Source organism: Monodelphis domestica, chromosome 4 (assembly GCF_027887165.1).
Source record: "Monodelphis domestica isolate mMonDom1 chromosome 4, mMonDom1.pri, whole genome shotgun sequence".
NCBI classification, from domain to species: Eukaryota; Metazoa; Chordata; class Mammalia; order Didelphimorphia; family Didelphidae; genus Monodelphis; species Monodelphis domestica.
In genome coordinates, this window is record NC_077230.1 from 166470474 (window position 1) to 166487218 (window position 16745).

General features: G+C 36.6%; 1 protein-coding gene across 10 annotated transcripts in view; it reads right to left on the bottom strand.

Moving 5' to 3' along the window:
• RBMS1 (RNA binding motif single stranded interacting protein 1) overlaps window positions 1-16745 on the bottom strand; it is a 284075-nt gene that overhangs the window by 187190 nt on the left and 80140 nt on the right. For 2 of the 10 annotated variants that reach the window (XM_056793947.1, XM_056793949.1), the window contains exon 1: window positions 7054-7905. The exons of 6 other annotated variants lie outside the window; for them this stretch is intronic. In XM_056793947.1, the coding sequence (XP_056649925.1) occupies window positions 7054-7122 (69 nt within the window). In that variant the 5' untranslated portion in view covers window positions 7123-7905. Of the gene's footprint in view, window positions 1-7053; window positions 7909-16745 lie in introns of those variants that run through there. 2 more of the 10 variants (XM_056793946.1, XM_016433663.2) reach the window with 2 other exon arrangements.

Consider the following 16745-nt stretch of genomic DNA (forward strand, 5'->3'; position numbering starts at 1 on the left):
ATTATCATCATCGATAGACTCACTTATCCATTTGGACTCTTCATTGGATATCTTCTATTTCAGTGGCAAATATCTTTCACAACTATGAGTCCCTCTTTTTTTGCCTCTCTAGTAGAAGCCCATTGAATAAAATTATGGGAAAGCTCAATGGAAAAGAGCTATACTGTGAAGATTGCTTTTTTATATACTGAACCTGATATTATTTTTATAGTCTATATTTTATAGTATATTTAAGACCTTAAGATTTTTTGTGAGGGAAACTGGGTGCTTCAGTGGATTGAGAGCTAGGCATAGAGACGGGGTTCTCTTCTTCAAATCTAGCTTCAGATACTTCCTAGCTGTGTGACCTTGGGAAAATCACAGAACTCTCTCTGCTTTGCCATACCCCACTCTTCTGCCTTGGAACCAAAACACAGTGTATTGATTCTAAGACAGAAAGGGGGGGAGGGGTGATCTTTTGTGACCACAAAGATATGATCTGCTATGGAAAAGCATTTGCAACTGCTCACCTTTCTTCTTCTCAATCCTTCATCAAAGAGACCCTGTTCTCTTTATTTAGGTTGGTCTCAAAAAGATTTTGTAGGAATGAATAAATAGGCATTTAAGTCAGTAGCTATTGGATGCTTATTTCACAAATAATAAGGTCTATGATTTCTTCCCCCCAAGCTTTGTGTCCTTTTTCAAAAATCAAAAAATTGAGTTATTTCTCTAATTAGCCATGTGATCCTAGGCAAACTCTCTGTTCTCTCAACTACAAAAATGACCAAGTTGTACTAACTTAAGTTGTAGTTAACTTCTTTTTCACATAATGTTGACTAAATCCACTGTTCTTTCTACTACATCTTTTTTTGCCTATAAATTCTATATTACAGATACTTGCATGGATATCATTTCTTCACAAGTAGATTTTAAACACCAAGAGAGTAGGGACAGTCTATGATTCATTTTTATAAGCCCTTTACAGACTAGTACATCAGAGCATAGATAATCAGGTGGTGGCTAACACTGACAAGTAGACCCGAGTTCAAATTCTGCCTCCCATACTTAGGGTCAATGTCACCCTCTTGGAATCTGATTGAGGACAGTATATAATATCTACCTCAATGGGTTGTTATGAAGCCCAAATAAAATTACATATTTTAAAGCACTTTTTAAATTTTAAAGTGATACATAAATGCTAATAATAGTAATTATTATAATGGATAAAACTAGAGGGATGTTACCCAGCCCTTTCTAAATGTCAAGTATCAAATACTAGTTTAAATGGCATTTTAAAGTCAGAATTTGTTCCATTTGTTCCATTTTTAAAAAAATGTTCACTATCATTCCAACTCTAAGAAAATTCCCTCCCTTAATGGTTTTTAAATGTAACAAAAAAAAATGAATTCTGTAAGGGAAGGGTTCTCTGCAGTTGAAACTTTAAAAACAAATACCTGCCAAATACCTACAGATGTTTAAAGGAGGGAAAATTAAGCTCCCCTTTCTGAGTAATATAAAAAACCTGAGTTGCTGAACTCCAAACTGACAAAATGGGAAAATTCAAGAGAAAAAGAATCAAGAAATAAATGAGAAAACTGTCAAAATATAAACTTTTAAAAGTATCACTTTTATTAGTAAGTGATTGGTAACTGTCCTTTCTTACCAGATAATTCATCTTTTCCTTAAAATGTGTAATAGTGGCTAAAATATTTGACTCTTTCTCCCTAGATATCAGAACTTTTGCTGAGAGCTGTATGGTCATATTGTAAAATAAGAACAGAATTGTGCGGTTGTTTTGTTTTTTAAAATGTCATGTAGGTAAATATTTATATGTAAGTGGCATGGAGTGAAAAGACTGCAGAATTAGGAGATAAGAGTAGGTTTTCTTCTTGGCTCTGACACTAATTTCAGGAAACTTGTGTGTGACTATGACTTCAGGAAACCCATTTAATGTTTCTAGGTCTTATTTTTCTCATCTATGATGTCAGAAGGTTGGAAGAAATGATCTCTAAGATCCCTGCCAGCTCTTAAAATTCTATTCCATTTCTAAGGGTCAAGAAAAATGACTCATTTCAAAGAGATTTTTTTTTGACTATTGTCTTGCTCTCCCACATTCACAAGTCTTGTGAAAGGAGTTCTACTTCCAGACCCTGTTTTCAGGTACGACTATGGATCACCACAAAACAAAATCCTTGTTCTAATTCAGCTAAGGGCACACATGTTGTTTCACTGGTCTCTCTAGACTTCAAGGGAAATCATCCAAGGAGCTTGTAGAGGTGAAAACAAGTAAAGGCTAGATCTTTACTAGGCAGCAAACAAAACAGAGCAGCACAAAGCCAGGAAATGTAATGACTGCATGTAAAGACAACCCCTACTTTAAAAAAATAGTTCTTGACTTAAAAGGTAAAAAAGTATTTTGAAAACACATTATTTTCCCTTATAACATATAGGTTCTGAGGTGGAATGTAGACTACAATGATTAACAGGAAAAAAAATTTCCCAGGAGTTATCCCTGAGAAGTACACATTTTCTGGATGTCAAGAAAAAAAGAGGAAAATTTATATGTCATAAATTGGATCTGACCTCACATTCCATACTCCTTTGTCTAGTTGCAAGCAGAGAGCTTGGACTAAGATAACTAAGGTTTTACCCATTTACTTGTTTAGACATTTAATTTCCTTGGCTCAATTTTAACACTGATTCTGACAATAACTATCTTCTTCCTATTTCATCTTAATCTTTATATGAAGATGAGTTTATTATAAAAAAGTTTCTTGGGGGAGAAAAGTGGTATACAAATTGAAGATACCAAACTGTTATTTACAATATTTTAGTTAATGCAGAGATTTGGAAATGTACTTTGTTACACGGACAAAGGAAAAACAATTTAACATTAAAAAAAAAAATCCTGGCCAAGTCCTAAGCAATCTGGCTTAGAAATCATTTCAAGAGTGATAGTTACCCACATGTGGTGATCTAATATGGGCATTTGCCCTGGAGAGAGGGAAAAAAAAACAAACCCTAGTATTAAAAAAAAAACAAGAAAAACTGTGTCAAAATGTGAAGAAGAATATGGAAAATTTAGAGATGCCAAAGAAACAGTTGGCAGAAAAAAAAACGTGGAAGTGCTTATAGAGAATTCTGTTCTTTCCTAATGGCTGCAGTTAGGCATTTTCAAATTATATCTTCCTCATCTATTTTGAAAGAACTATTTAACAGAAATGTGCAAAGATGGTATAAATTGCTTACAAAACGAAAACAGGATTAGACTATAAAACTTTACTTGGAAAGATCAATTTTATTTTATATTTTAATTTTTATCAACTTGCCTTCTTAGGAAAAAACCAACAAAACAGTATTGTCTTTAGCAATATTCATACAATTATACCTATGTGCATTTAACAAAATAATATATAAATTTCATGCACAGAATTGCATGAAAAAGATGTTAATCAACAGCTTTGTATGCCATCCTCTGAACAAGGCCAAACACTGAATCACTGTTAAAATTCCTCACGTGCAGCTACGCCCAGTTAATCTGCTTGAAAGCAGCAAACTATGTAAATCTACTTATACTGGTGAGATAAACATTTCTCTCATTAAATGTTAACATGGAACTAGTACCACTTTGGTCTGCAAACGTTTCTCTCCCCAACCCCCATATAATTATTATTTCCAGTAATCCAGATACTACAGAACTCTGGCAGAAATCATTCAGACAGAATTGCAGCAAGCTACTTTTAAGTAAAACTTTTTCCCAAAACAAAACTTTCACCATGCCTGCCTCAATTTGAAAATAACACAGTATATGACATTCTCATTTATGAACTAAGAAAATCAGCAGCAAGAAAAGTAATTGCAAAAGAAAGAATAGTGAGTCTTATTTCTAGATTTTAAATTGCAAGACCATAATCTTCCCTTCCCTCTCCTTCAAAATGAAAATACTTTATTTTTATTGACCATTATATATTAGCAAGAAGTTTGGGGTTTAGGGAGTCAAGGAATGGAAAAGAGTTGCTACTGAGAACCTATCTTATGCCAACAAAATTATTACCTACTAGAGTCAAGTGTGATAGGATTTGCATGCATGCTCACATTTCTCAACTGAGACTTAAATCTGCAATCTGCCTTTGTCTAGTTATTACCTAGTGAGCTACCACTTATAGCAAGGGATTCGAAGTTTGACTAGAGCCCAGTAGGCGTATTTCTAAGGTGTTCATCTGCCTGTGATGCAGGAAAATCCTGTTTAACACTGATGACTTCAGAGATCAGAGCTCCCTCCTTGCTCTCCATACTTGAGGGGAAAAAAGTCAGACACCACCCACCTATATCTAGTTGGCTCCTCCACATCCTCTTTGGCAACATGACAAGGTTTAAAAAAGAAAAAAAAATGAGACTTTTATTCAGGGAAATACTGCTTTGCCAAATAATTCCAATAAGCCATGTTAAACTACAAATATATCACCACTTCATCCAAATTACTTTATTTTTCTTCCACTTTCTATTCTTAAAAAAAAAAAGGATCTCTAGACTTCTATCACTTAAATACTTTAAAAGTTTTTCTTAATGCTAGTTGACAATTCTAAATTGGTAGCTCTGGTGTTTCAGAATCCATTCATTTTTATTTCAAATGTAATTTTAATTATATATTAAACTCAACTTTTTTCTCTCAGAAACATTTCAGAAAAAAAATCAGTTTTGAAAAGTTAACTTGTTTTACAAATTCTAAAATTCTAGATTAAACTCAAATTATATTATCTGACTGGAGATGTCTTATTTTCGCTAAAATGAACATATTAGGATGAAATCAAGGGATTCAACTTAATCACACCACAAAATCATTCACAAGATTACACACACTGAGTGAGCCTGAGCTAAAATGAGATCACAAAGTCACTCGTGGTAACCAGGTCTCTATGTAGGAAGTGTGCTTTCACCACAGAACAGCTAAATACTAACAAAAGAAACCTTTGAGTCAAATACCACTGGTACCCCGGGTCTTGTGTCTGTATAATGCCTACACATTCATTTCTTTCTTTGCCTATAGAAAAAAAAAGAAAGTCTGTTTGTTTTTCTGATTCAGTCAGCCTTTTTAGCTCTTTGAATCTAAGGAGTACTCCATGAAAAGAAGAGCATCTTATCAGTGTGCTCCAGACCAGCAGGCTATCTCCCATCCACACACAAAACCTACAGCCCCTTACAGTAAAAGGCCTCGCCCTAGCCCTTTTCCCCTCATTTCACAGCTAACACCCCGCAGTGCCCTGACAACAAATAAATGAATACACAAGGCCCTACAGTTCCTTACATAATTAACCATCTTTTCAGGTAGCCAGAGGTGGGCGGGAAGGGGAGGAAGGAGGGGAGGCTTTGTAGTAAATTGGTTTCATTTATGAAGTTTATGCAAGTGTGGCCAAAGCAGATGTTTATTCTAAATTAACTCACATTAAGTATACATTTTGTGTGTATACCTAAAACTTTTATTTTGAGTGTTTCAGCTAGGATCCAAATTTATATTTAGGGATATATCAGTCTTAATTTCAGAGTTATTAGCCCAGGTAAAAGTTTTATTGATTTCAAAATCCTTTTTTTCTGCGGAGGACTATAGCAAACAGGTCCTTAGAATAGTGCTCAATTCTAAAGTGAAAGCTAATGAGAGGAACTTAACAAAACTGGCACTTTAAAACCGTAAAAGCCTTTACTTTAACCAAAATTAGACTTATTTTCAGATCCTCTCAAAATATAAAGAAGCACTAATTTGAGAATTAAAATGGATTAAAAGAAATCAATAATCCCTTGAAAGCTTGCACTAAAGTTAGGAGGCATTTTTGCCATTATTTAAGATGTATCCACTCTTAATGGAGCCAAACTCCACTTCGAAATATGTGATTCTTTTGTATCATTATTGGGATAATAACTTAATTGATTTGCCTCAGTTGCTAAAGGTAGACACAACATGCTTATTGTTGAGGAAAAATAGCTGCTCAGTGTTTTTGTTTTTCAATAAGCATCTTGCCACAGACCTCTAATCAGTTTAACCTTTTATAAACTGAGAACTGCACATTAAAAAAATGAAAGCTAAGTTTTGGTTGTTGTTCTTGCCTTTTTGAAAGATTTTTCATGACACTGCCTCAATAATTTTTTAAAAAAGAATGAAAAAATCAAAACAAAATAAAAAAGTCGGTCAACCATGGTGAGCTCAGAACTTTTTTTTCCTTCATTCTGCAGCCTTTTTCTTCCCTCTCGCTTAAGATTTTGATCTAACCACTAAATTGCCTTTGAAACTCATAATCTGTTTTTAAAAAATGTATGAAACTATATTAAAATAGGAAAACTCATGTGTATGACTCAGGCTTATCCAAAGTATCTCTTAAATCAAAATGTCACAGGATTTCCCTCTGCTACTAAAGAACTGAAAACCCAAGAAATCGACGTTCTAAGTTCTCCTTTTTTTTCGATGTCCCCTTCACTACCAAAAAAAATTTTTTCCCTCGTTTCATTAGGAATTAAAACACGCAGTCTGAAGTTTCAGTTGAACATTTCCAACGAAGGCGACAATCGTCGACAATGTTTTATTAAAATACACACACACATACGAAAACTTGTTGCAACGCTCAGCAAACCCAAACCTGGCCCAGCCTCGCCTCGCCTCCCCTCCCCTCCCCTTCCCTCCACTCCCTCTCTACCCCTCCTCTTCCTTTTCCTCCTCCTCCTCCTCCTCTTACACCCCACCCTACCCAGCAAGTCCCGGGGGAAGAGGGGGGGGCGTGAGAAGAGGGGGTGAGTTTGCATCCCCGCCGCTAAGGTCAACCAGTTGAAGTCTCCTGACCTGCGGCCCATCTCAGCCTCCGCCACTGACTCCTTTACAAACAAGGTCACCACGCCAACCCGGGTCCCTTTTATGAGCTTCGAAGGATAAAGGGCTCAGCTGTTCCCCCGCTCCAAAAGCTGCCCCTTTTGCAAAACTAAGTCCCGACGTTCCTTACGCGCCAACAACCCCCCCCGCCCCCGCCCAGCCTCCAGCACTCATTCCTCCCCACCCCGACTCTTCCGTAGCCCGCGCCGCCCGCCTCTTACCTGCTTCCGAAAGGGGGTTCGGCTGGTGCCACTGCCCCCCGGATTACCGCTGCTATTCGGGAAAATCATTGCCTGAAGCTTTGGAGGGCGGGGGAGGGGGAGTCTGTGGCAGAGTGCAAGGATGGGGGAGGGGGCAACTTTAGAGGCCACTAGTTCCGAGGCTAGTCCTGGGGAAACTCCCTTTCGCTGGGCTGAAGGCGTCGGGGGCCGGAGCTGGGCTGGGCAGGGCTGGGTTGGGCTAGGCTTGGACTGCTGCTGCTGGTATTATTGCTGCTGCTGCTGCTGCTGCTGCTCCTGCGGGCTCCGCGGTGCTGACTTCTCCTGTCCCCTCCTCCTCCTCCTCTTCCAGCACCTCCTCCTCCTCCTCCTCCTCCTCCTGAACTCGGCTAAAAGTCAGGGGAAATGCCCCCGTCCCCTCCCCCTGCGGCTCCTCTCTCTCCTGCAGCCTCTTCCTCCTGCTGGGCGCGAGCAGCGCTGGGCGGGAGACGCTGTAGAAGCAGCAGCCGCCCAGCCTGCCATGGAAGGGAGTTAGTTCATTGATCAGACGACAGGGGAGGCTTTCCAGGCGGCAGCAGCAGCGCCGCCACCAGTCCCACCTACCACGGCCTCAACCACCGCCCTGAGAGGGCGCCGAGCGCGGGGAAGAGGGGGGCGGGGTGGAGCCGAAGAGCCCAGTGCCTTTTCCGAGTACCCTTGGCTCCACCAATGCTCCAGCAACTACAGGCTCTATGCCCACTAGCTCCAAGGGACCCGAGTCCCTGGACTTACAGCGCAGCTGCCCTCTTCCCCCTAGGTCAGTGTTCTGGGAGCTCGGAGACCAGAAAGAGCTGCTGGCGGCCCCTGCCCCTGTGCAATGGTTGGGTCTGGCTCCTCGCATACCGCACATTCCTTGGTGTAGCCACCCCACCCCACCCCCCCCGTTTCTTTTTTCCCCCTCCCTCTTCCTCTCTCCCCTCCCTAAGCACCGGTGGCGGCAGCACTGCGCCCCTACTCTAAAATCCTGGCAGAACACATCACTAAGGCACCCGGGCAGGAAATCTAACTTAGTCCCCCTGGCCTTCGTTACCTACTCTAGTCTCTTTTGCCCTCACCACCTCCCCTCCTCAAAATGACTTTGATTTCGGTAAACAAAGCTACCAGTTACCCATGCTTACACGGAACATCTGAGAATCGACATTTAATCTGAACAACTCTGTCCCCCCCCCCCCTTAAAAAACAAACAGCTAAAACATTAAAGTCAAACACACGTGTGGAAATACTTTGTTTTAAGTACCTCACGCTTTGGTAAAGGACTCGAGTGAGACTGGCTACAAGAATACCTCACAAAAGGATTCATTTTAGACTTGCTATTAGAGGAAAAACAAAACAAAACAAAAAAAGATCGGCTCCAAACAATCAAGTACTATTTCTTTGTAATTACCTGGTCCGCCCCCATCCTCTCAGGACAAACAGTGTAGTCTTTTTATACCGTGATTAAAAGGGTCAAAAACTTCTGTTTTTAAAGCCAGGAGTTCACTGGAACTAGGCATAAATAGACATAGTTTAAAGTTTTTTGTTTTTTTGGGGGGGGGGGTTCCTATTTTTTTGGTTTGAAGTTTTTAAGTTAAATTCTGAGAGTGATCCTTGGGGCTTATTTTCTCACAGAATATTAAAGTTGGAAGAAATCTTAAAAGTTATCTAGTTGAAATTATCCTCCAAAATATCCGGATTGGTGGTCAATCTCTGCTTGAATACTGCCTGGGACTGGAGACTCACTTCAGTACTCCATTGTTGGACAGAACCTTGCACACAGTTGGCATTTAATAAATGTTTTTTGATTACTGTTAGTCTTTGGATTCTTGACCCTAATACCTCACTGAACATGATAGAATTTTATTATTATTATTGTTATACCTGTTATTGCCAACAATAAGGTTCTGATTTATTTAAGAAATTAAGAAAGTAATCTTTATTACTGGCAGGGAAAAGAAGATTCTCTCTGTGTTACTTTTCTAGCAAAACTACTACCTTCTTGTTTCAGCAATGACAAACTGTAAACTATTCGCCCTACAAAGACAGCCTGCTACCCTCTTTAGAAGCTACGGAACAGTGCTTCACAACAGTCTTCAGTCAACTGGTGAAGCTTAACAGGTTTTTGTTTTAACTATATATAAGGAAGAGCACATACCTAATTCCATCACCTTCTGTATGAACAGAAATAACAAAGCAACAAGTAATACTAGATGTTTGAATTCTGAGTAAAATTCTGAGTTTCTTAATGGATGTCCAATAATTTGATACAACTAATATCTGGTATGTATTTAATAAAAAATGTCTTATTTTTTGAGGCTTGAGGATAGCCTCACAATTACTTCTGTCCCATCTAATATACAGTTAACTTGCCACTCCCCATTAAAAAAAGTTCTGAGACCCTCAATTGCATGCTGCTAACTCAAAGTATGGAAAACCATGTTTTGTTAATGTTGAATGGGTTAAAATCCTGTCCTTATACTCTTTGCAGTGAATATCCTGCCCACAAACCCCTGGAGTTCAGACCTGTGGACTATCAGCAGAAGTGCCCTGGACAACCTCAGCTGTCATGGCCTGACTCTCAGGAAACCACAACTGAAACCACGAAAAACCAACTTCATGGATTGACTTCTTTGTGGTACTGTTTTAGGGTCATGATTCTCTGTTTGGATACTGTGAAGTCCCAATGTCATACTCCAGGTATGTTGCAATAATATTGTAAGAGAAAGATTTTAAATGTTAATACAAGGGTTAAATATTTAGCAAAATAAAAAAAGATCATTTTAAAAGAAATAGTTCTTTTTGTAATAAAAGAGGTTAAAAGTCTTAGAAAATCAGATTAAACAAACCCCACTGTAAAAATGAATGACATAAAATGAGAAAAGACAATATTTATGTTTTTAAGCAATATTTTTGACAAGCAACTAGGAAGCACAGTGGATAGAATGCCAGGCCTAGAGTTAGGAGGACCTACATTCAAATCTGTCCTCAGATATTTACTAGCTATGTGCCTTTGGGCAAGTCTTTAACTCAGGTTGCCTAGCCCTTGCCATTCTTCCCTCTTAGAATTGATACTAAGACAGAATGTAAAGGTTTTAAAAAAGAAAGAAACATATGTTTGGTAGTTCAGAATCCTTTTGAATATATTGTTCTATATGTATACAAGTAAGGGTTACAGAGAAAGAAGAAAAAAGGTCTTTGCCCACAAAGAATTTATAATCTTAAAAACAAAAACAAAAACATGTACAAGACAAACACAAATGGGTGAAAATCTATCATGACAGGAACAGTAGAAACATGAAAACACATACCTTGAACAAATATTTACATTTTTTTTTTTTTTGTGAAATACACAGAGGAATCTATGGCTAGTGGGTTTACATTCTAGCCTTGGAGTCAGGAAGTTCAAATCCAACTTCTTTCATTTGCTAGTTCTATGTCCAGGGACAAGTCATTTAAATATTATATAACTTGGGGAATTCAAAATCTTATCTATTAAGTAAAAAGCAAGATCTTTGTTGGAAAATGGGAGCTGCTATGCCTAAAGCTCCCAATGTTGAATTTATAGCTTCTCTGTATATTTATATATATAACCAACACTGACAAAGAAAGATTCAATATGCTTTACCAAAGAATCATCAATGTGGGCCAGAGTAGCAGGAAACAAACTATTTACTTAGAAGGGGTTCTGGATCCTAAGTTAAAGGATTGTACTTTGGAATAGAAGAACAAAAGTAGGGTCATTCCAAGCCAGAGGAATAGCAAGAGCAAAGGCTTGGAGGCTATATTGTGTCTAATAGAAGTAGGAAAATAGAAACAAATACAAACATTATACTCATACACATATGCATAGATATATATATACACATTTATCTAATTATAACTACTTGAGTGTACTATATAGAAGTCAGAATGACTAAGTGATTACAGTAACAAAGTCAGATGAGATTGATGTGTTATGGCTTCATGCAGATGGCAAGGCTTGGATACTGTTTTAAAAGTACAGGGAGATATGGTTGGAGAGACAGGTAGAAGTATATTCTGAATTATGGTATAGTGAATATTTGTAGAATTAAAGAGTGAAATGTGCTAATGATATTGAAAGGATTAGTTCACTATGCCAAAGAACAAGAAACTCTAAATATGAAAAGAAAATTAAGTAATAACTTTTAAATCACCTATGCAAAAAAAATCCTATTCTAAAAATAATTTATTATAGGGAATACAGTTATAGTAAGATCAATGGAATCAGAAGTCCTAGGTTTTAATCCCAGCTTTACTACTCAATATTTCCAAAGACTTAGATTTGATCCGAGAGACATTTTCTTGACAATAAAAGCTACCTAAAATTGGAATGATCTCTCTTGGAAAGTGGCAGGTTCTTCCCTTCACTAAAGGAGAAGCAAATGGGGAAGGGATTCTTGTTCCAGTAAGGGTTAGAGTACATGGCTTCTGAAGTCTCTTCCCATTCTGAGATTCTGTTATTTTATTCTTTTTTTTTATCTCAGTTGAAGTTTCTTTAACTTTTATTTTAATAAAAGTTGAATTATAGACCAATAAACAGATGATCTCCAAAGGTCTTTGTACCTCTATAGCCTATTAAACTAATTCTGGTAAAGAGAGCGGAAGTAAATTTTTGTTTTGTTTTCCTACCAACCAAAATTAAAACTAACAATGAAATATATTACTATTTAGTTGAAAGGAGGCATGTTTGAGGTTCACTATTTGGAAATTTGGGAAGAAGGAAAGAAACAAACATTTATTAAGCAAAATGTGCTAGGCACTGTGCTCAGTGCTTTACAAATATTATCTCATTTAGTCTTCATAATTATCCTGATCCATTTTATAGATGAGGAAATGGAGGAAGACAGAGATGAAATAACTTGCTCAAGATAAGTGCCTAATTCGGGATTTAAACTCGGGTCTTCCTGACTCCATGGTCAAAACTATATTCACTGAGCTACTTACCTTACTCAAAGATCCATGTTTAAGTAATTTGGACATTTGGTAAAATTTGTTTAAAATGAGATTCTGAAAGTCAAAATCTTACAATTGGAAGGATCATAGCCCCTTCCATCTAGTTCAACTCATATATGAACAACAATAAACAAAAAAAGCCCTCTACCATACACCTGACAAGTGGTTGAAGAAACTTCCAAGACAGCTACTTTTAGAATCCAAATGCTTCTAATTATTAAATTAAAGAAGTCTCAGTAACAGCAGTAAACTTTAGAATTCAAATCTAAATTTTATCTGTCAATAATTAATCATTGAATATCTACTATATACCCAAGACTATTAGGCCTGGGTTAGGGAAGATGATAAAATAGAGGTATAAAGCTGATCATTGACTCATAGAGCCAATAATCTAGTAGGGGAACAACATTAGAGCAATTAGAGAACAATTAAGTAATAAATGCTATGATACTGGCCATAAAATGCAATAGGACTTCAAAAATCACATCAATTTGACTCCAAGTATTCATGGAGCACTTTATGGATGCAGCCTCAACCTGGGCATTTGAGTAGAATATGATTTGAAAAATGGAGGAGGTGCTCTTTGCAAAGAGATGATAGACTAAAAGTACAAAATGAATGAGATCTCTTTGGCTGCATACATTTTTCACAGGCATTTTCCTCATGTCTGGAATGTTTTCCCTGCTCACTTCTACTAAAAACATCATCTTCAGAAATAAGCTTTTCTTGGTTTCCCTTAATGCTAGTGCCTTCCATCTGAAATTATCTCCAATTTCTACTTTGTATAACTCACAGGTTCAAGGTTGTTTGCATGTTGGTACTTTATTAGAACGTAGGCTCCTAAAGGTTAGAAACTTAAAAAAAATTGTTTTCTTTGTACCCACAAACAATCAGCACAATACCTAGGCCATATCCAGCACTTAATGAATGCTTGTTAACTGACAGAAGTATATTTTTCAGAAATAGCCAATGACTTTGTTTTACTTTTTTTCTGATAGCTAATGCATGAATTTGTTCCTTTTACTTCTACCTATTTTTCACAAAGGAAGATTCTTATGTTTTATGCAAAGAGAATTATAACAGGGTAATGATAATTATGCAAAAAAGAATAAAAGAACATCAATGAAACATTAAAAGATACACAGAAGAGAAAAGAAGGAAGTTCTGAAGGGAGCATGGATAAAAAGAGTAGTTTTGTTACTATCATGATAAATTAATGTATACTCTAAAGACTATCTGATTGAAGTTCCCAGTTTCATATGTAATCTCTCTTTTTTAAACTTTTGTACATTAAAATATTCTTATTTATCCAGTTCATAAAGAATTAAAAAAGAAAAAATAAAATGGAGGTGGAGTACATGATTTCAAGTTATAGGCACAGCATTTACAAGATCAGGGAAGTTAGAATGAGCATAGTATATTCAGAGGACAACAAAAAGTCTATGACCCCATGTTAACAAGTGGACAACAACATTAGAGCAGTGGATAGGACCCAAACATAGAGAGCCTTGAAAATATAACAAAAGAAGCAGTTCTGGAGAATAAACTGAGAGGAGGGTTTAGGGAAATAAGATTACTCTTTCTTCATTAGGTAAACTCATCATCATTGACATATTCATCAAAATGAGTGCATGTATATGCTTTTGTCCTAAATATTACAAACAATATTCTTTATTCATTGTTTGTGCATTCTCATAAGTGGTCTCCCATGCCAAGAATGCACATCTTTACACCACTTAGCTTCCTTCAAGGTTCAGCTCAAATCTCACTTCCTACAGGAAGTCTTTCCTATTCTCTCTATTTGTTAGTGCTCTCTTTCTCCTCAAATTACCTCATATTTACATAGGAAATGGACTTCTTTTAGCATGGAAGTCATCTTGGAGTTTTTTAAGTTATACCAAAGGAGCACAAAATCTAGTAAGTTCTGTTGTTCTGGAAAAAGTACTAATTTTGATCCTAAGGAGAAACTGAGACTGATACCAGTGAATCAACCTTAAAAGTATAGAAAAAGTAATTGGCAGTAGCTTGACCACCAGGAGATAAATTCTTGGCCTTCAGCAACATGAGAAATGGAAGAAAAAAATGTTTAAAGGCCCTTAATCTTGTCTAGCTACATTTTGCTTGTGCAATGAGGGATAGAATATTTTAAAAAGGGCAGAGTGTTAATAATGATACTGTTTTCAGATCATCTATAAATATAGATCTCTTTCAAATAATGTATTGACAACCTATTAGAAGAAAATAATCACATCATTATTGATATTCTCTCTATTAAAAAATAAGACAATAGGAAATTGTGGATAATTAAATTTGTGTCAACATTCTCCTAGGGAAGATAGCAAAAGAATAAGAAAAAAAGTCATAGATGATATCACTACCCCCAATTTCTTCTTTTTTCTCATTCTAAAATACTAATAAAATGATTTATATACACATTAAGGGCATCCTCAATGAAAAATGTGAAAAGGAAACAGGGAGGACTTTACAAGTAATTCTATTTTTTTAAACCCTTACCTTCTGTCTTGGAATCAATGCTATGTATTGGTTCCAAAGCAGAAGAGTGGTAAGGGCTAGGCAATGGGGGTTAAGTGACTTGCCTAGGGCCACACAGTTGGGAAGTGTCTGAGGTCAAATTTGAACCTAGGACCTCCCATCTCTAGGCCTGGCTCTCAATCCACTGAGCCACCCAGCTGCCCCCTTTATAAGTAATTCTCTTGAGTGAACACAACTTTAAGGTAACACAGTTGACTAAAAAAAGGCAAAGTGAATACAAAATTCTGCTATACTCATTATTGTTAATTACAAAAATGCATTTTGCCTTGGTAAAATAAAAAGGATTTTCTAAAGCCTCTCCTCCCACAAGAGTTCTCTCATATATTAAGATCATGTAAAATTCCTTGACAAAAACAGGCAGAGAAATAAAGTTTCTCTATTAATGCCAGTTGAGGCATAATAAAGAGGAAGACTTATGACCACCAATAGTGTTCTCCAAAGTCATACAGAATTATCTGTAAAAGGGTCAATCCTCCATCCACAAATGTAAACTTCTTGACTTCAAGGACTGTCAAATTTTGTCTCTGTGTTAATCAATAAACATGTATGAAACACCTACTATGTTCCAGGCACTGTACAAACTGATGGGGATACAGAACAGTCCCTGTTCTTAAGCGGCTTCAGTCTAATAAAGGAGACAGCATGCAAACAAATATATACAAATCAAACAATATACAAAATAAATAGGAAATAGTTAGCAGAGGGAAAGCACTGAAATTAAAAAGGCTTCCAGTAAAAGACAGGATTTTAGTTGAGACTTAAAAGAAGAAAGGGAAATTAGGAGGTGGAATCGAGAAGCAAGCATTCTAGTAATAGAGATCAAGCAGAAAAAATGCCTGGTAACTTGTATGCTGTTTATGGAACAATTAAGAAGTCAGTGTCACTGGATTGAAGTGTATGAGTTAGGGAATAAGATGTAAGAAGATTGGAGAGGTAGGAGGGGAAAGATTATAAAGCACTTTGAATGCCAAAAAGAATTTTATATTTGATCCTGGAAGCAACAGGGAGCCACCAGAGCTTATTGTGGTAGGAAAAACATTTTAGTGACTGAAGAGACTTGAGACAAGTAGACCACATTAGCAGACTAATAAAATAGTCTAGGCATGAGATTGATGAGAGACAACACTAAAATGTTACTAGTGTCAGAGGAGAGAAGGGGATATATTTGAGAGATATTACAAAAGTGGAATCTATAGATCTTAACAAGAGATTAGCCTCAGAGGGGGATGGGATGAGAGAAAGATTTACCCAACAGATATGCCAGGACTTAGTATATAGCAAATGCTTAACAAATGTTAATTATATAGCACTAAAATGAGTCCACTTAATGAATCCAAAATGCCTAAATCACAGGAAAAGAGGGAAATAAATCTTTGTTGACAGGCAGCAACGAATTGGTTGAGCATCTACCATTGAAATGTACTATACTACTGTGGAAAAACAAAGTAAGTATAATATATCACTGCCCTCAATCAGCTTATAATCTATGAAAGGTAAATATAGTTTTAGAAACTTGAGAAATTTTAATTTTTCAAAATTCCCTCTTTGATTTTACTTATGCATTCCTGAATTCTAACTATGAGGAAGTCATACTCTTGTCATTCTATTAATATAACCAGATATGTAATAGGACAAATACATATGCCTTACAAAAGTATAAATGACTTCTGTGTTGAGGGTTTTTTCCTACTGAGATGTCAGGGGATTAATCCCTTCATACTGTTATTACCACCTGGAGATAGATAAAAGGAACTTTTCTTATTCTTAGAAAAGCATCACTTTTCAGGGAAGTTGAGAAAGCAAAGGCAGGATAATTTTCTATAAATTAAGACTGTGATTGGGAGAATATGAGTTTGGAGTCTTGAGATTTTAGTTGAAATGTATTTTAATATATAAATGTATTCGACATTTAAAAATGTATAAGGGGGCGCTTGTATACATAGTTCATTGGTTACATAGTTTATTGGTTACATAGACTTCTATGGGCCTACTACATGCCTAACTACATTGATAACATCTGTTTATATATGAAAGTATGTTGCAAATTTAAAGCACTTGACTTAAAAACTATCAGAGTACAACTTAATTATAAGTTAGTGACTCCTTTTATATACAGAACTAGTGAAACTTAAAGCTCATGTGAATTCTTTAGC